General features: G+C 47.4%; 6 protein-coding genes across 6 annotated transcripts; 5 read left to right on the forward strand and 1 right to left on the reverse strand.

Annotated features, from left to right (window-relative positions):
* Nucleotides 1–3459: 3459 nt before the first annotated feature.
* On the forward strand, nucleotides 3460–3763 carry LACBIDRAFT_313013 (uncharacterized protein; the record flags this gene model as incomplete). The annotated part of the gene is made up of 1 exon (XM_001888522.1): nucleotides 3460–3763. The coding sequence occupies exon 1, from the start codon at nucleotides 3518–3520 to the stop codon at nucleotides 3761–3763; it is 246 nt and encodes an 81-aa protein (XP_001888557.1). The 5' UTR covers nucleotides 3460–3517.
* Nucleotides 3764–3870: 107 nt separating this feature from the next.
* LACBIDRAFT_313014 (uncharacterized protein) lies at nucleotides 3871–4077 on the forward strand (the record flags this gene model as incomplete). The annotated part of the gene is made up of 1 exon (XM_001888523.1): nucleotides 3871–4077. The coding sequence occupies one exon, from the start codon at nucleotides 3871–3873 to the stop codon at nucleotides 4075–4077; it is 207 nt and encodes a 68-aa protein (XP_001888558.1).
* Nucleotides 4078–5867: 1790 nt separating this feature from the next.
* LACBIDRAFT_333870 (uncharacterized protein) lies at nucleotides 5868–6791 on the forward strand (the record flags this gene model as incomplete). Its single annotated transcript, XM_001888524.1, has 6 exons — nucleotides 5868–5891; nucleotides 6071–6074; nucleotides 6267–6418; nucleotides 6440–6498; nucleotides 6557–6659; nucleotides 6756–6791. 6 exons carry the CDS (start codon nucleotides 5868–5870, stop codon nucleotides 6789–6791), a joined length of 378 nt encoding a protein of 125 aa, XP_001888559.1.
* Nucleotides 6792–7056: 265 nt separating this feature from the next.
* Nucleotides 7057–8389, forward strand: LACBIDRAFT_295699 (uncharacterized protein; the record flags this gene model as incomplete). The annotated part of the gene is made up of 4 exons (XM_001888525.1): nucleotides 7057–7361; nucleotides 7414–8010; nucleotides 8072–8201; nucleotides 8351–8389. 4 exons carry the CDS (start codon nucleotides 7057–7059, stop codon nucleotides 8387–8389), a joined length of 1071 nt encoding a protein of 356 aa, XP_001888560.1.
* Nucleotides 8390–11031: 2642 nt separating this feature from the next.
* Nucleotides 11032–11283, reverse strand: LACBIDRAFT_313016 (uncharacterized protein; the record flags this gene model as incomplete). Its single annotated transcript, XM_001888570.1, has 1 exon — nucleotides 11032–11283. The coding sequence occupies one exon, from the start codon at nucleotides 11281–11283 to the stop codon at nucleotides 11032–11034; it is 252 nt and encodes an 83-aa protein (XP_001888605.1).
* A 3077-nt stretch (nucleotides 11284–14360) lies between these two features.
* On the forward strand, nucleotides 14361–15289 carry LACBIDRAFT_295700 (uncharacterized protein; the record flags this gene model as incomplete). Its single annotated transcript, XM_001888526.1, has 5 exons — nucleotides 14361–14519; nucleotides 14572–14718; nucleotides 14772–14804; nucleotides 14858–14926; nucleotides 14978–15289. Coding segments are annotated over exons 1-5 (618 nt in total), but the record flags the coding sequence as incomplete, so codon positions are not given.
* Between the last annotated feature and the right edge of the window lie 3295 nt (nucleotides 15290–18584).

The raw sequence follows: 18584 nt of genomic DNA on the forward strand, positions 1-18584 counted from the left end.
TTGCAACCGGCATTATAATCACAATCGTGACCAAAAACTCTTTGGTCACACTGACTTATGACGGCAATCCAAATTGTGACGCGCACAACAAATTGTGACCAATTGTGACCGAGATTAGAAAACTCCGACATTGCCTTCAAATTAGTGTTCGCAAGTTCAGTTCAGTCCGGTTTTTTGCCCCCAAAACGCGCAACTGTGGACCGCAACCGGTCTAGGACCGACCCAGATATTGAGGGAACCGAACCGAACCACCTAAAACCGGTCTATTTCAGTCTATGGAGCCAGTTCAGACCGATCCAGACCGGTTTTTTTGCGTATAATTTATTATACCAATGTAAACCATTTGTATCTTGACTATTATCACCCTGAAAAATAAACGGGTTATATGAAATAGTAAAGCATGTAAATACCCGTCATTCTACCAATTTTGAAGAGATGTAATGAAGATTTGACATAGCTATGACTGAAACCGAATTACATCTTGTAGAGACTTGGGTAAAATATGGATTTGGTTATATCTTTCTCAATTCTTAACCGTTTTTGATGAAACAAAAACCCAATAAAAGGCAATAAACGTGGTTACAAGGCTATGTAACGCACGCGACCGTTTAACCGGTTGCAACCGATTAAAACCGGTCTTTGAACGGTTTTAAAAGATTTTCGAAATGAGGCAACCAGCAACCGGACCAACCCCAAATTGGGGCAACTGCAACCGAAAAAAAGACCGGTCCATGGTCCGGTTCAGTTCAGTCCACCGGTTTTTTGCGGTCCTATGGACTGAACCTTTAAACACTACTTCAAATTCCTTCTTCAACCTTTCTTGTCTGCTGGGGTCCCCATCAATCTTGACCAATGTTGCAAGGCAACAATGCCGCATATAAATCCTGCCTCAAGCTGGTTAATTACACCATTGTATGGTGCGCCATCCGTACCATCAGCCAGGCTTTGATTGAGGATATACCAACAGCAACACACTCCCCGAATGGGGAATTCAGCGGAGTTTGAAACCCTAACCAGCAACCTAACCTCCTAACCTAATGAGAACCCTAACCATAACCCTAACCTCCTAACCTAACTGAGAACGCGCTACCACGCAGGGAGACAAAATATCCCAAACCCTAACCTCCTAACCTAACCAAGAGTGCGCTATTGCGCAGGGAGACCTAAGAGTGTGCTACCACGCCAAGGACATGTATTATCTTATATGCTAACCCTAACATCCCTAACCCTAACAGCACCTACTCGGCAGATATGTCGGAGTGTCAATAATGGCCAATTTGATGGGATATCAGCGACACATCGTCATGTGCCTGAGTGTGTTGGGTGTCGTTGTTGGTACACCCTGGCTTTGATCTAAGGTGTGTCGGCGCCTGAGTCTGACAAAAACAGAATGTTATCCATGACACCAGTCACACTTTCATCGCGAGCGTGACACAATCGTTCAGCAAGCTGAGCTTGCCCTCACTGTGCTGCGTGCATGTTACTTTGGTTTTACCAAGTGACTTGCCAGCTGTGGCTTCGCGACCTCTCTTAGACTATTTCTTACTGTGACTGCATACAGCGGCATACTTTCTTGAGATCCGCGCCAATCATATTCAAGCACTCGTCGCCTAAACCAACACCAATGCCACCCCAGACAGATCTTTCTTCCAAACCCACATAAAACACCTGACAATGGGGGAGAGAAATTTCAACACCCTCTGGAGCTGAGAAACACCTAGCTGGATTGTGCGAGGCACCTGTCCAAAAACCCTGGAAGACATTCGACTTGGGATTGACTGAAGAGAAGACAGAGGGGAGGTGCTTAGTGTAGGATTGCGTCTTGGCTCTGTTTGGGTGAGTACTTGACTCGGAGTTTGGTTCATACCGACGAGTACTAACCCCGTTCAATTTCCTCATCAGTCAGCTCTACATACCACTGCCAGATCTCGCGCAAGGAGAGCTGGCTGAGCTAAACAGTCACGACGCCAAATCCTATGCCAACGCTGTAATAATGACGCGTACGTTTCTCTGCATCTTATTCCCTCCCCTGTCTCTGACCCACCCCCCTAGAAGCCATGAACTACACGCCCTGCACCGTACTTGTCGAAATATGGCAGGGCTCGATCACTACGATGACAACTTTTCGATGCGGTGTTCGGACGGCAACTCAAACATCCCATTAGGCAGGAGAACCCATTGGAGATACGTACCCATTAGGCAGGAGAACCCATTGGAGATACGTACCCATTAGGCAGGAGAACCCATTGGAGATACGTACCCATGAGGCGCAGAGTCTAATAGGTACTCGAGATGGGTTGACGATACTATCGGAAGGGTTGGTCTCGCCTTTGCCTTGGACTCAACGACGACATCTTTACTCAAAACTACATTTGTCTCTCCGCAGCCCAAATTGCCCATTGTCCACCAACTACGATGCCGTCCCCTGAATCGTTCAGGTTGGCATCCATAAATGTTTCCTACAAATTGCCCAACTCCCTCTTCACTTCGCTCTTCCACCTCTTCCACCTCTTCCGTTTCAACCTCAGAATTCAGTCCATTATCGCGATCGGTAACTCTGCCGCCAATGCCATCAATGTCAGATGACGACTTCACACTTCCTTCTCCGTGGTTCAGCGTTCAATCCCTGCAGCGCAGCTCTCAAGCCGCTCATCCTTACAGTTATCCATCAATGTTACTGTTTGATGGCAGCGAGTGCTCCATCTCCACGTCCTTCGCTTAACCATGAAATATTTCAATGGAACAGCTCATACCACTCTCCCTATCATCTTCATCGGAAGAGTCATTCTACGAAACCTATGAAGGAGAGAATGGTCCACCAGAGAATTCTCACCTTCCCCTCTTCCCTCCCCACCACACACACAAAACTCTTCCCTCCCCACCACACACACAAAACTCTTCATGCCCCAAGTCAATACTCGTCCCCCGTTACGCCATCCACTACGCTAAACCACTCCCTCTTATAACATCTTCCCCCCTCCTGCTGGCAAATGACAAAGCAGAAGAAGCTTCCTACCAAACTACCCACCACCACCCATCCTAATGCTCGTCCGCTCTTCGTCTGTCTTCCTTCATTGTCTCCTCTTCCTCTTCTGGCGAATGAACCACCTCTTCCGAACAATGTCCCTCAAATCCTTCCACTCCCACCTACCACGCACCTCAGCCTCAGCCTCGTCCTCATCTCGCAGGTCACCTCTACGCCTGAACATCCCTGCAGACTGCATCTTCGAAACGGACGATTAGTCATCTATGTTCTCGCTTCCCCTCTATGATGATGACCTGGGACTTGATAAGCGCCTGTCCATTTTCATCTAAATCGGACGACTTTCGATTTGAATTTTGACGTGGACTTGGGCAATGGGCATGGATTTTGGGGGTGACAATGATGGGGAGTATCCGACAATGATATCCCTCTCACTCCCTTCGAGCCCCAAGGTCGACTTGGGAACTGACATTCCTAACGGCCTTGAAAGAGCTCTGATCACGTGCTTCTGCGCAGCCCACTGCTCCCTCGCAGATGCCCAAATTGAAGTGGTCGTTCTCAACAATTGGCTTGATTCGCGAGGAACATGAATGGCGTGGTCCCTTCCCTTTCGACAAGTTGAGGTTGTACTTTTCGAGCCACAAGTCGGACGTCATGTTCATCGGCTATGGCTATGGGGACGGAGTCAGGAGAATGGGGAGTGTTACGCCCACGATTAGTGATGTGGAGAGTGATGATAGTGCGTTGAGTAGCACTAGGAGGAAGGCTAGGTGTTTTTGAGGGGTGGGGTTTGAGCTGGGTTCTCTGCCCGTTTTCTTATCTCTTTGACATTTTCCTTTTCTTCTTTGCTTGTTTTCGAAGTTGCTGACGTTCGGGGACTCGGAATTATGGGTATGATGGTGGGGGTCCTCAGGCTCACCAATAAATGGGCAAAACGACAATTCAAAGAATGTTGTGGTGAAAAGAAGGTGGTGGACGCGTTCACATTCGGTTATAGTCATCGTCATCGTCAGCGAGGAGGGGAAAGGAAAAAGAAGACGGCGAGTTTCATTATTTGGTTACATAACGAGAAGAAGATGGTGGTGCACATGTGAATATTTCGGCAGGGTGGCCATGTTTGTAGCTGCTACCAGATAAAATAAAATAAAATAAAATAAAAAGAGGAAAAAAGCGAAAAAAAGAGAATATTTCTTATCTTATCTTATCTTTCATGCATGAGCTGCAAGCTACAGACCCATCCTTCCATCTCCACCTGCATCTGGGCCATCAGTTTTGTTCTGACAGGGCCTTGTAGGCTGCCAGCTATCTCTTCTATCACAATCTACTCTGTTGCAATCATCATATGGCTTTTCGCAGCATCTCTTTGCCCTACTGCCCTCAATGTACAGCATTTCCAGCATTTTCTTTCTGCTCTGATTTTATTTGGAGGTAATTGGGGTGCTGAAATTGCTAGGACATATTGTGCAGGTCTTTTAATGGTTAACAAAACAGTAATTTATGATGGGCTAGCAGCAGTATTTTCAAGAATTTGGCTTACAGGAATCAATATTTTGCCTGCTGGGGGTGTACATGTATGTGAGGCACTTTCACTTTGATTTTGGTCTATGTTTGATTGAGCAAGATTTTTTATCTTTGCACCTACAACATATTCTGGTTTTGTCTATGAGATTGTGATGTGATAATTTATGATAGTTTTCATTGTGTGAAAGTAGAACATGAGAACTATAAATTTTGTAAGTCAGAGACTGCAAAAATATCTTTTTCATCTCCCTTTGCATGATTACCATTCCATGCAATTTTTTCCAGTCAGGATCTTGATTAAATGCTGGCTGCTCACTCATGCATAAGCTTTGTAAACTATCACATTAATCAGAGCCCCCATCTACCAGATAATAATACAGCCATTCAAGCATGAAAAAATACAAGAAACCACCAGCTATATTGAAAGGAGAGTAGTATGTCCAAAATTCAGCAATTCAGAATTTTGATTTCAACTGATTCATCAGTTTAAATAGTAAAGTGGATAGAAATTTGTTGGAAATTTGGTAATAATTAATATTTGTGTAATAATCTCAATGTGTTTTCGACTTTATGTAGTGTAAAAATGTGGTAGAAGGCTGCAGAGAGGGCAGAAGTATGGTTTTCAAAGGGAGCCAGTTGCTATCACATAAGCAGAAACATAGCCACCTGCTATAACATAAGCACATGCATAGCCACCTGCTATAACATAAGCACATAGCCACCTGCTATTATGTAATAGCAGCTACAAACATGGGCAGTCTGCCAATATTTCAAATCGGGATCGCCTTGTTTATGCACACGAGTATAGGCTGGAGGCAATCCGAGCGAGTGTGAAGTAATTACTGACGCAGTACTTAGGTGAATAGGCAAGAAATTCTTGGCTGCCCTTGTTGAAGGGCATATATCGGGACGCGCAGATCTATCATTTCAGATGATCTACAGTTGCGGACAAACAAAGTCAACAAATTTATTGACCTATTTTTTGGGACTCCGAAAAACATCGGAATTGGTAGATAATGGTATAAATGGGTTCCTATTGATCTCCTTGATCAATTCCAACGAGCAGAATTCCCAGAAATGACGATATAAGGGTTTTATACCCCAAAAATTTGGCCAGTGCCTGAAAAAATAGCTAAAAATACGAAAAATATGCCAATCGACTCCTTTTTGTTTCCTCTCTTTGATTTCATCAAAGTCTCCCTGAAATATCGATGTCTTCGATGGTGGGAATTTTGCTAAAACTGTCACGTGGGCATACCCTTTCCGGTCAAGGTGCCCCGGAAAAAGATATAAATGGACCCTGGTTCATTTTTTCACGCATCTACTGCACCAGGGTTATAAATTGCACAGAATTGATCCAAAGATGGCCGACTCAGAAGACTTTTGGGTGCATTGAAAACACCCAAAAATTTGGCCAAACCAAAAACGCGTGGGAAAATTAAGGGAACACCTTTTTTGAACAGTTTCGAGGTCTCTGAATCTGAATCTGAAGTCAGAATTTTGATAAAAATTCTGGTTCTCAAGTTATCAAATTTGATGACTTTGTTTGTCCACAACTGTATACAGCATCGTGAGTATGATAAGGTCGCAATGGAGGCATCATATGCGTGCAACAAAGTCCAAGTCGCGTCGCGTATTCTTGGCGCGTTCCAGGGACGCATACATTATTTTTGGAGAGTTCAACCAAAGATCAGCATCATCGGACTCAAACGTCTCACCTAGGTCTGATAAAACTCACTTCGCCATGCACCCTCCAACCAAGCTTTCTTCAAAATCCGCATCGATAATCAAAAGAATCGAGGCTCAAGAAATGAACTCACTGCTAATGACCTTGTTTTATCACTATATATGATTGTTCTACTGGCTGGGGACGGAAAATTACAGGAAATAGAATGGGAACAGTGGAATAACGCTGTAAGGCTCATGTCGTCATAGACAGTGAACACACAAAAAGTCGTACGGACCCACGGTGCGTTCGCATTTGGCCACAGAGAGTGAGTGATGCAGCCCGCTAAAGGGATACAGTGGAGCCTGAGAACGACGACAGGACAGGCCTACCAAAGGAGGTGTTATATTTCTAAGTAAGGCTGCGACCAGCTCAAGTTTGCTTATCCGATGTTCTTCAGGAAAGTTCCCGTTCGCCCTGCAGCCCGCAGTAAGTAGTCACAAGGTGGAAGGAAGCGCTCATCTCAGTTGATAACAGAAGAGTCCGGCAGAGCTAACATCTACCCTGTGCCCATTTTCTGGCTAGAGCGGTGATCTTCTCGTACCTGCCAAGTCTACCTAGTTTTCACCTTCAAAATAGACGACGATGTAGAGTAGGTTCACACGTCAGTTCTTCATGACGTTCTTCTTAGAAGCTTGACTATTGCAGCTTACGATGCTCCTGAGAAATTCGCAGCAAGTTTCTGCAATGACGCTGGAAGTGGAGACACAGCCTTCCAGGACTTGTCACCCAGGACTTGTCAACAGTGACATGTTGACATCAAATCGCACATCCTGCTAGTACAAATGACCCTCAGACCAAACAGCATTCTTCATCACAATCCACAATGATCGATCCAGAACGACTCTATGTTGATCTTATCTTCTGCGCCAGCAAAAAGTATGCCAATTGGGATCCTGAAGTCCCCGTTGAAGTCGGCGACTATGGCTTCATCACCGCCGGACCCAAATATTGTTGGCGGCGCAAGCAGGGCACGTTTTTGAAAGAGGGGAACATATACACTGACGGCCAGGCCGAGAAGTGGAAGATTCCAGATCCCAAGGAACATGGCACTGACTCGTCGAACGAGGGGCAAACCTGGATCAGTTCGGATAATGCCCGTGACCTCGAAGGTGACGCCGGGGTAGGAGGGTATGTAAAAAATTCATCAGAGAAATTTGGTTTGACGTGTCGTCCTCATCAGGCAAACCCCCGCGCTGCTGCAATGCAAGGTCAAATGCACTTTCAAAGTCACATCAGGCCAAGGTGCGATCCTGGTTATGGATAATGAGTCAGTCTCGACCATCAATCCCCCCGGCGTTCTCCGTCGTCTCCTTAAAGACGAGTCGATGAAAGGCCGTGTCATCGTCTCAGAGGCCCACAAGTCTTCCTCCTTCGCCCGCCTCCTCACAGCCAAAGGGACCTCAAACATTGCTATCGGATTTAGCGTCGAGCCTCCTGTTTCTGGCGTCGTCTCAGGCAGCGCTAATGGCAAATGGGTTCGCAGTTCGAGCGCAGGAAATTTCAAAACCAAGATCAATAAGGATGGCAAACGCGTTTTTACCCCGTTGTTCAGGCTGGCGTCTTTACGTGAGAGTGACGTTGGGAAAGGGATGATGCCAAAGTATGAAACTCAGGCTGAGTTGCGTTGTGCTGAAATTTCCGAGTCGGTGATGTGTTACCATTCATTGGATGTGCCTTGCTCCGATAACGAGGAGCTGGAGGAAGAAATCCCAGATGTACAAGAGGTGGAAGAAATCCCCCATGCACAAGAGGTGGATGACCCCACGGAGAATAAGAAGTGAGTGACTATTCTCTTTTCTGGCGCCGCCTCAGGCACCGCTAATGCCAAATGGATCCAGTTCGAGCTGTGATGACGAAGACGGCCCGCCATTACCTGATGCTTTGCCGCCCTGGTTCAATGAAGAGGAGCCAAAGGAAGATGAAGGAAGGTCGAGCATGCGCATCAGGAAAACTCTTCGCATGTGGAAGGTCGGGCGCGTCTGATGCGTCTGACAGGTGTGGTGTCAGAAAGATTTTCTTCCCATTCTTTCATCAGAAATTTCACCTTGAACAAGGGGTAGTTGAGCGGATTCCGTGACAAACTTGTCATTTTTGCACCTTTTATGTAATTTGAACAGACCTATGGGAATTCTTTCATTGTGACGGCAGGCTCCTAAAAGCAGCTGCTCGTCTCGCGAGGTTTTCGTACTAGGAGGAGAACTATATTTGTGATCGTTATAAACAACTCAAACTCGCGAGAGAGCGGCTGCCGGAAAAGTTGCTCGGGAGCTCGGTCATTCACACATGGATGTTGACGTTAATTTTTACTAGCGCTGGGCGGGCCGCGGCCCGGGACTGTGACCGTGATCTCTTCAACCGCGACGTTGCTCTCCAGCACAACTCCAGCAAGTGTTTTGGCTCCCCGTTGCTCGCTGAAGAGGTCAAGGGAGGGGGCAAGCTGATGCTCCACAGTCGCGACAAGGACATAGTCTGCCTTTGCCTTTGACTTCCTTCCCTTTCTTGTCCGCTGGGGTCCCCGTCACTCTTGACGGCGCCAATCATATTCAAGCACTCGTCGCTCCAACACCAACACCACCCCAGACAGATCTTTCTTCCAAACCCACACAAAACAGCCGAAAATAAGGGGGAGAAATTTCAGCACCCTCTGGGTCTGAGGAACACCTAGCTGTATAGACTGTCCAGAAACCCTGGAAGACATTCGCGGACTCGTAACTGAAGAGAAGACGGAGGGGAGGTACTTAGTGTGGGATTGCGTCTTGGCTTTGTTTGGGTGAGTGCTTGGTTTTGGTGCATATCGATGACGAGTACTCATTCTGGTTCAAGTTGTTCATCAGTTGACTATACATACCCTTGCGAGATCTCGCGCAAGGAGAGAAATACTACGCCAACGCCGTAGAAACGACACGTACGGCCCCTCTGCATCTTAGTCTCTCCTCCTTCTCTGACCCAGCCCCCTAGAAGCCATGACCTATACGCCCCGCGCCGTACTCGTCGAAATATGGCAGGGCTCCATCACTATTAGGACAACTTTTCGACGAGCAACAAACGGTGTTTGGACGGCATCTTAAACATGCCGTTAGGCAGGGGAACCCACTGGAGATACGTACCCATCAGGAGGAGAACGATGTGAAGCGGACTTCGAGGAGATGCCGAAAGAGTCAAAGGTTCATTCCATTTCCTTTGCTGGTGTTTTTCCAGTTCTAACAAACCCACACCACTAGCATAGATTCATGTATACTCATCGTCCGATGCGCTAGCATCTACATCTGTGTCACGGGTACTCCTACCCTCTTCCCTTTCCCTTCCAACCTCATCCACCCCTCTCTTCACAGATATAGGTCCGCCAAACGTCCTCTATCAACATCCCTTGACCTCCCGACCCTCCTAATTATCGACCTTCCCTTTCGTCTGTCGAGCCTATACGAATCCGTCCCAGCTTCAAGGGAAAGAATGTCGCTCATGTGCCATACGGCAATGAAACGTGGACGACCGAGCTCATGGGTTTGCGAAAGAGAATGCGTGGAAGGGTGGAAGGTGTATGCAGTTTGAGGTGGTTTTGCACGCATATAGGTACTTGAGATGGGATGACGATGCAATCGGAAGGGTTGGTCCCACCTTTGCCTCGGACTCGACTACAACATCTTTACTCAAAACGACATCCGTCTCCCCGCAGCCCAACTTGCCCATCGTCCACCAACGGAGCCGTCCCCTGACTCGTTCAGGTTGGCATTCATAGATGTTTCCTACAAGTTACCCAAGTCCCTCTTCACCTCATTCTTGCACCTCTTCCACCTCTTCCGTTTCAACCTCAGAATTCAGTCCATTTTCGTGATTGGAACTCTGCCGCCAATGCCATCAACGTCAGACGACGACTTCACACTTCCTTCTCCACGGTTCTCTATCAACGTCCCCTTAATGGGAGCGAGTGCTCCATCTCCGCGTTCTTCGTGCAAAACGTAACGGCCCATACCACTTTCCCCATAATCGGAATCGGAATCATTCTACGAAACATACGAAGGCGAGAGCGGTCCATCAGAGAATTCTCACCTTCCCCTCTCCCCTCCCTACCACACAAAACCCCTCACGCCCCGAATCAATGTTCGTCCCCCGTTCAACCCACTACGTCCTCTTTCATCATCTTCCACTCCCTCCTGCTGGCAAATGACAAAGCAGAAGAACCTTCCTACCGATATACCCACCACCACGTATCCCAACGCTCGTCCCTCCTCGTCTGCATCTTCTTCCATTGTCTCCTCTTCCTCTTCTGGCGAAATGCCACCTCTCGCCACTCTTCCGAACGTCCCCTGAATCCGTTCACTCCCGCGTACCACGCACCTCAGCCTCAGCCTCGTCCTCATTTCGCAGGCCACCTCTACGCCCGGCATCCCTGCAGACTGCGGCTTCGAAACGTACGATTAGCCTTTCTCTTGATAAGCGCCCGTCCATTCTCATCTAAATCGGACGACTTTCGATTTGAATTTTGACGTGGGCTTGGGCAATGGATGTGGGGGTGACGATGATGGGGAGTATCCGACGATGCTATGCCCTCTCACTCCCTTCGAACCCCAAGGTCGACTTGGGAACTGACATTGCTAACGGCCTTGAAAGAACTCTGATCACGCGCTTCTGCGCAGCCCACCTTCCCTTGGCGATATCTCGCCCCCCCCCACCTCTCTCCCTCGCAGATGCCCAAATTGAAGTGGTCGTTCTCGACGATTGGCTCGATTCGCGAGGAACATGAACGGCGTGGGTCCTTCCCTTTCGGCGAGTTGAGGTTGTACTTTGGGGGTGGCGTCATTCAAGCCGCGAGTCGGACGTCATGTTTATCGGCTACGGCTATGGGGACGGAGTCAGGAGAATGGGCCACGATTAGTGATGTGGGGAGCGATGATAGTGCGTTGAGTAGCACTAGGAGGAAGGCTAGGTGTTTTTGAGGGGTGGGGTTTGAGCTGGGCTCTCTGCCCGTTTTCTTATCTCTTTGACATTTTCCTTTTCTTCTTTGCTTGTTTTCGAAGTTGCTGAACTTTGTTTGCAAACTACCTCTATTCATTGTTCAATGACCCTCCCTCATCGACTATCATGACTCTTAGCATGTGTGTTAAACATCATCATCGTCATCTCTTCGTGATCCCTTACTGTCCATACGTTCCTTTTCTATGTATATACCTCATACATTGTAGCTATACCATGTGCCGAGTTTTGCATGTTATGTAGTTTTGCAAATCACACTCGCGTATGTTATTTTTGGAGATGCATCATCAGACTCAAACGTCTCACCTAGGTCTGATAAAACCTACTTCGCGATGTATTCCTGCCCTCCCTCCAGCCCACCAGGCTTTCCACAAAATTAAGCTTTAGCAGATTTCCCCCGCAGTTATGGTTCAAATCCATGAAAACGCACACGCCGGACCCTCCGGCTCCAAACTCACTCTTACCGACAACACCCTCCCAAACAATGAAACCAACTCTATGGATATCGACCTCGCCTCATCTCAGCTAATATTCCGACTCACCCTCGAAAACATCCACGAATTAGAAGAGGGACGAAAAGGTAAAGCCCGCCATGACACTCCGCAAACAGACTCGGAGTACGCACTTGACCTACAAGCCGAGTTGACGCGCGTGGCACTGCAAGTTGCAAACGACGCCGCGCTGGCTGCTAGTATGGGCGAAGCACTCATGACAGACCGGGAGTGCTTGATCGCCATTGCTAAGAGCGAGCAGGCGGCCGTAGATGATCGTCGTGCCGCCGTTGCTCTATCGAAAGGCGAAAAAATGCCGGACATGTCCAAGTGCCAGAAGTGGGTCGAAGATCAAGAAAAAGCTTCCAATTCACTCCCGTACGTATCTTGAATTTTTGGCATCGTGTTTCATGGCTGAATGATGTTTTCTTTTTAAAAAAAGCTCTAGTCCCTCTTCTTCCTTTACAGACCTGGAGGAGATAAAGGAGTCCTTGCTTGAGTTCGAAGAGCTCCCAGCATACGAGTGCGTCCTCCCCACCTCCCAAACTCGGATCTGACCATAATCATCCACACGCAGAGTCTTATGCAACGGTTGCCACGACTATTTCAGCAACGATTTCAGCAACGAAGAAAAATACATCAAATTACCCTGCGAACACACCTTCTGCTCCGCATGCATCATATCCCTCGTCAAAACATGCACGCTTGACGAAACCCTCTTCCCCTTAAAATGCTGCAATAAACCCATAGACACCACAACCATCACACCATACCTCAACACCGACCTCCAACGCCTCTTCGCAGCCAAATGCATCGAATTCGGTACACCCACCGCATCGAGGTTATACTGCCCCAACACCAAATGCTCCGCATTCATCCTTACCCACAGCTCCGCGGGGACATCCACTAACAAGCCATCCAGTGCATCAGCACCAGTACCAGCTATCCCATGCCCAAAATGCCACACCCTCGCGTGTCCAGGGTGTAAACAACCAGCGCACCCGGGAGACAACTGCGCCGAGAACGTGTTAACTCTCCAAGTGCGCCAACTCGCCAAAAAGGAGATGTGGCAGACGTGTCCGGATTGCAAGGCCATTGTGGAGTTGATACACGGGTGTTATCATATTGTGTGTCGGTGCAAGACGCAGTTTTGTTATTTGTGCGGAGCGCCGTGGAAGACGTGTCAGTGTTAGATTGCGGTGGGGGATAGGTGGTATGCGAGGTCGGGAACTTGTTGGCTTTCTGTAATGATCAAAAATTTGATGTTGTTTTGGCCGTGTTGGTCAGAAAGAATGAAGAACCCTGCGATGCTACAGGCGAGAGGAAAGGTTTGCAAGGCTATTGTCGCATGTGTCAAGGACAGACGCCTAGCTTGGCTAGATATGACTTGAGATGATTAAGGGAAAAAACTTGATGTACTGAGGAGTGAAATGATGCGGCAGCCTCACTTCAATGAGCGCTGTAAAGCGGTCGACTGGTTTGACTTCTGGAGCGGTACTGTATTTTTTGGCCTCAAATGCCCGAGTTGGACGAGTAGCCATCCACTCAAGGTGCATCAGATGGTTGGCGTCGTATCAGAGTAGGTGCACTTACTGGCCAGTGCGCAAGACTCGGAGTGATCATCATTTGGAATCGCATTTTTGCGTTTAAGCCCCAGCCCAGGGCTAAGTAATACTAAGCGCCTGGATCAACATGTATGAGTAAGTACAACCAACGGGTAATTATCACAACTTACCGGATGCGAAGAAGCAGTTACTCGACTCCGACTCGACGCCGTTGCACTGGCAGTGGCCAAGCAGTGGCTACGGGAGATGCGAACCTGAGAAAAAGCCCAACATTGCGGCAAACAGTGGCATCACTTTCCATAATGCAAACTACCACATCTGCAGAGCGAACAACCCTTTCAGTACTCCGAAGTTTCAAGCTTTCGCATTTCTCTGTTCAGATAAAATTTGAAGCTCCTGAGACGCACAGGGCGGGAGCAGTCACCAGTGTGACTGAGCGCCAAGAGATTGTTCACCACGTGTCCTGCGATCCCGACGTTTTTGGTGTTCGGGTGCCAGGACGCAACAAAGGAAGAGTGTAGTCACCCGTCACCCTCACACATTAGGTCCGTGGCTATAACTATTTGGTGTCTGTATTTTGGATCTGAGGAAGCCGCTGTTCAACAGGTACCCGAGTTCCCCTCCGAAGAGGGGTTTCTTCAAGCTCGTTGCAGTTTCAACCTATCCTACCGTGTTTCGCTGAAAGAAATGTTACTCCACTTGAAATATCTAACAAGCTAAACCCATTTTTCAACGCTCGACACTCAATTCCGCATGGAGTTCCGCCATCATCCGCGCGAGTCACGGTGGCCACCAGCAAGTTTAAATGTCGAGCAGATGCCCGCCCCTCCAAGCGCCATTGTCTGAAATCACCCCCTCGTAAATTCGAGGATGGCTCAATACTTATACTTAATTATTGCGCGAATCAGGGTTCACGATCGACGTTTACAATGGCGTGGCGCGGGGGGGTTAATATCAACAATGCAGCTATGTCCGCATCAGTGGCTCAGTGGCTCATAACCGCATGTATTCTGATCACCGTGCCAGGCCACATATGCTGAAATAGTCGCGGCTGTGGTATATAAGCCCCCCTCTCCAAAGCGTCTTCAACTGACGATTGATCCCCCTACTCTTCAGTGGCGCGTTCCGATACAACTCCCCTCTCCTTCCCCTCCCCTCCGCACCATATCTACGCGTCACGCCGTCTTTCCCACTTTTTCAACATGAGCAAAATGGCCCAACGAAACACCGACGATGTTCCTTTCGGGCACCGCTTCATGGTACGTGTTTTCTTTGACTCCTTTGACGGCATCTTACATTCTTGCCTTCCAGCGTACAACCGATCGTGTCGACACGCCTGAAGGTCGCGTCGATGCTTTGGCGACGATGTCTTTAATGCAGATGCTTGCCGACGCGTACGAAGACGCCCAAGTCATTTGGGAAAGGAATAAAGAGCAAGGGGGACAGGAAGACGACGATGTAAGCCAATTCATATACTAGTTGATTTCAATTACTTATGCATGCCTTGATAGCCTGGATCGTACGGCCCCAACGAAGCACAAAAGGTCGGTCATGCTCCTTCAAATCTTTACAACTTGCCAACACGCGTAACACTTAGGTTGTTGAGGATTTTCTCGTATGGGCTCACTTCATGCCCCGCCAAGAGCGTCATTTTCATCCAAAAAAGGTCGGCGTCAATGTTGAGCGATGGCTTCAAGTATCTCAACTTTTCCTACAGGTCGAAACAACAGTTCAACCACTACCACAACCACCTCGACGAAAAACTGTTTCCACCCCTTCACAACGTTTGCGCCATTACCTTGGTGTTATCGGCCTATCAGCTCGAAAACGGAAGCGCTCAAACCCATGCACACATGACGCCGATGGCACAGCGTCACCGCCAACTCTCTCAAAATTCTGGAAGCGCTTACGCACAAGTTCGGTCACGTCAAAGAAAAGCTGCAAAATAAGGTCGCCTACTTGTACCCCTATTGTACCGGAAGTTGCATCTGATTCAAAAATTCCGTCGGGAGAGGTGGTCGTAGCTCCGATGGTGTGCTTGACCCGATCCATTCCTTTCGCCAGAATATAACTCTTTTTTTGTAGCCTTACGATTTTGTACGCCGCCCGCGGTTTAACACCGACCTTCCCTACCGAAAAATGAAGACTCTCCGTCGCATGAATTGGGAAGATACTTGTGCGTTAATGGCGTACGCACGGACAGCACGTCGCTGCAAAATCCCTGTTGCCCCACCCCAACCCTTCCCCTACATCATCGCCCCCGGTCTCCTCCAACCCACCTCTATGCGCCACTTGGATTTCGAAGATCCCAGGTCTCTTCAGTGGCCAAAGTCCACACCCACTCCGTTGCACTCACCGACACCTAGATTGCATGAATCCCGAAGAGTTCCTTTCGCATTCCCCGACGAGAAATCGGAGAGGAAGCCGGTATCGCTGTGGACGCTACTTCTCATCACGCTGCTGGGCTACCTTCTCATTTTTTGCGTTTTTGTATTTTGCGTTCTACTTGGCTTGTGGAGAATAGTGTCGTTACAATGGCTATTCGGAGATTCCTCGATCGAGGAATAGGCGTTCGGCGTTCTTTGATCCTTACTACCTCTTGTTATTGATATATTATAGACACCACGTTCATTAAGTTCAATTACGGGATTATGTGAAATGTAAATAGTATCTTGCACATGGCATAGTAGTCTCGACTCTCAACACCAGCATGAGAATTGGGTTCGTAACTTTACTCGCCCGCCTAACAGTGACCCTAGCTGGTCTTGTCCATCAAAGTCCTGGATTAAACCCCTCGGCAACCGGCTCGGGTCTAATGCACATCTTATACACAGGTGGAATTTATGAAATATTTGTGGAGATATTTGAAGACAGGCCACAAAAAAAATGCTCGGCAACGAATCATTTGTTCAACAACATTCTTTTGCTTTACGGATGTTTGTATCAACTACTATGTACTGATGCAAGTATAGCAATAGATGCGCCCTTGACGGACTTGATTGAAAATCTAACTCCAGTAACGTTGCCTGGCTTTTGCAGCTGCCCCATTCGCGGCTGCAATCATGTTTCTCTGTCAAAGTTATGCCAACTTGTCAGCATTCTGTTCAAGATGTTGGAAAAAAACTCATACAGTCACATCTGACATATATACTTTATCCACAAGTACTCATACGTTACATTATAGTTCAATGGTACTCCACATGGTCAATTGTACCTATGTACCATAGAGCTACCCCAATGGGGCCAATGCTATCTACACACTATTGAATAAAGTTGGGCCCAATGCATGCTTTTACCTTAAGGTGAGATGGTGTGGCCCAATTGTGAAATATCCTGCAACATTGGGCCCAATTGCTATTTAACACATGATCATATGGTGGACCGACAAAAAAGTAGGCCGAAAGATATATCCGAAGACAGGGGGGGGTCACTACTATGGCACCAATTTCTCTGCCTTCTCAATCCTTGCTTTGATCCAAAGCTCCTCTTCATTCAGCATGATCATAGTATCCAACTGCCTCAACTGATCCTCTATGTGTGCCATTGCCTCCAAAAGAGCATCTCGAGCTCTCAAACCCACCTCATATTCCCGATGCAATACCCTGTGGGCTATTCGGGCTTATTCCAGTGGGATGGTAAGTCTTCCCACATCAGGCAACACGACGTCAAAAAATGAGGCCATCTTCGGCTCAAATTCAAATCCGACATGTTAAAACCAAAGATTTTGTCAGCTGGTAGTGCCGAAATCCTTCCGGAAATATTGTGTTGCCTCCCAAAGACTATGTGCACTCAATAGATATTAAGACCGAGGATTTCATCCACTGGTTGTGCCGAAGTACCTGCGGAAATGTGGTGTTGCCTCTCAAAGAATATGTGCACTCAACACATGTTAAAACCGAAGATTTCGTCAGCTCATAGTGCCGAAGTACCTCCAGAAATATTGTGTGGCCTCTCAAAGAATATGTGCACTCAACACATGCTAAAACCGAAGATTTCGTCGGCTTGTAGTGCCGAAATCCCTCTGGAAATATTGTGTTGCCTCCCAAAGACTATGTGCACTCAATAGATATTAACACCGAGGATTTCTTCAGCTGGTAGTGCCGAAGTACCTCCGGAAATATTGTGTTACCACTGAGAATATGTGCATTCAATACAAGTTAAAACCGAAGATTTCGTCAGCTCGTAGTGACGAAATACCTCCGGGAATATTGTGTTGCCTTGCAAAGAATATGTGCACTCAGCACATGTTAAAACGGAGGATTTCGTCAGCTCATAGTGCCGAAGTACCTCCAGAAATATTGTGCGGCCTCTCAAAGAATATGTGCACTCAACACATGTTAAAATCGAAGAGTTCGTCGGCTTGTAGTGCCGAAATCCCTCTGGAAATATTGTGTTGCCTTGCAAAGAATATGTGTACTCGACAGATGTTAAAACCGAAGATTTTGTCGGCTTGTAGTGCCGAAGTACCTCCGGAAATATTGGGTTGCCTCTCGGAGAATATGTGCACAACACATGTCAAAACAGAAGATTTCGTTGGCTTGTAGTGCCGAAGTACCTCCGGGAATATTGTGTTGCCTTGCAGAAAATATGTGCATTCATTGGATGTTAAAACTGAAGATTTCATTGCCTTGTAGTGCCGAAGTACCTCCAGAAATATTGTTTTGCCTCTCAAAGAATATGTGCACTCAACACATGTTAAAACCGAAGATTTCGTCGGCTTGTAGTGCCGAAGTACCTCCAGAAATATTGTGCGGCCTCTCAAAGAATATGTGCACTCAACACATGTTAAAATCGAAGAGTTGTCGGCTTGTAGTGCCGAAATCCCTCCGGAAATATTGTGTTGCCTTCCAAAGAATATGTGTACTCAACAGATGTTAAAACCGAAGATTTTGTCGGCTTGTAGTGCCGAAGTACCTCCGGAAATATTGGGTTGCCTCTCGGAGAATATGTGCACAACACATGTCAAAACAGAAAGATTTCGTTGGCTTGTAGTGCCGAAGTACCTCCGGAAATATTGTGTTGCCTTGCAGAAGAATATGTGCATTCATGCACGTTAAAACTGAAGAGTTTCATTGCCTTGTAGTGCCGAAGTACCTCCAGAAATATTGTTTTGCCTCTCAAAGAATATGTGCACTCAACACATGTTAAAACCGAAGATTTTGTCGGCTTGTAGTGCCGAAGTACCTCCGGAAATATTGTGTCGCCTCTTGGAGACTATGTGCACTCAACACATGTCAAAACCGAAAATTTCGTCGGCTGGTTGTGCCGAAATCCCTCCGGAAATATTGTATTGCCTCCCAAAGACTATGTGTACTCAATAGATA

Source organism: Laccaria bicolor, genomic scaffold (genome assembly GCF_000143565.1).
Source record: "Laccaria bicolor S238N-H82 LACBIscaffold_56 genomic scaffold, whole genome shotgun sequence".
NCBI classification, from domain to species: Eukaryota; Fungi; Basidiomycota; class Agaricomycetes; order Agaricales; family Hydnangiaceae; genus Laccaria; species Laccaria bicolor.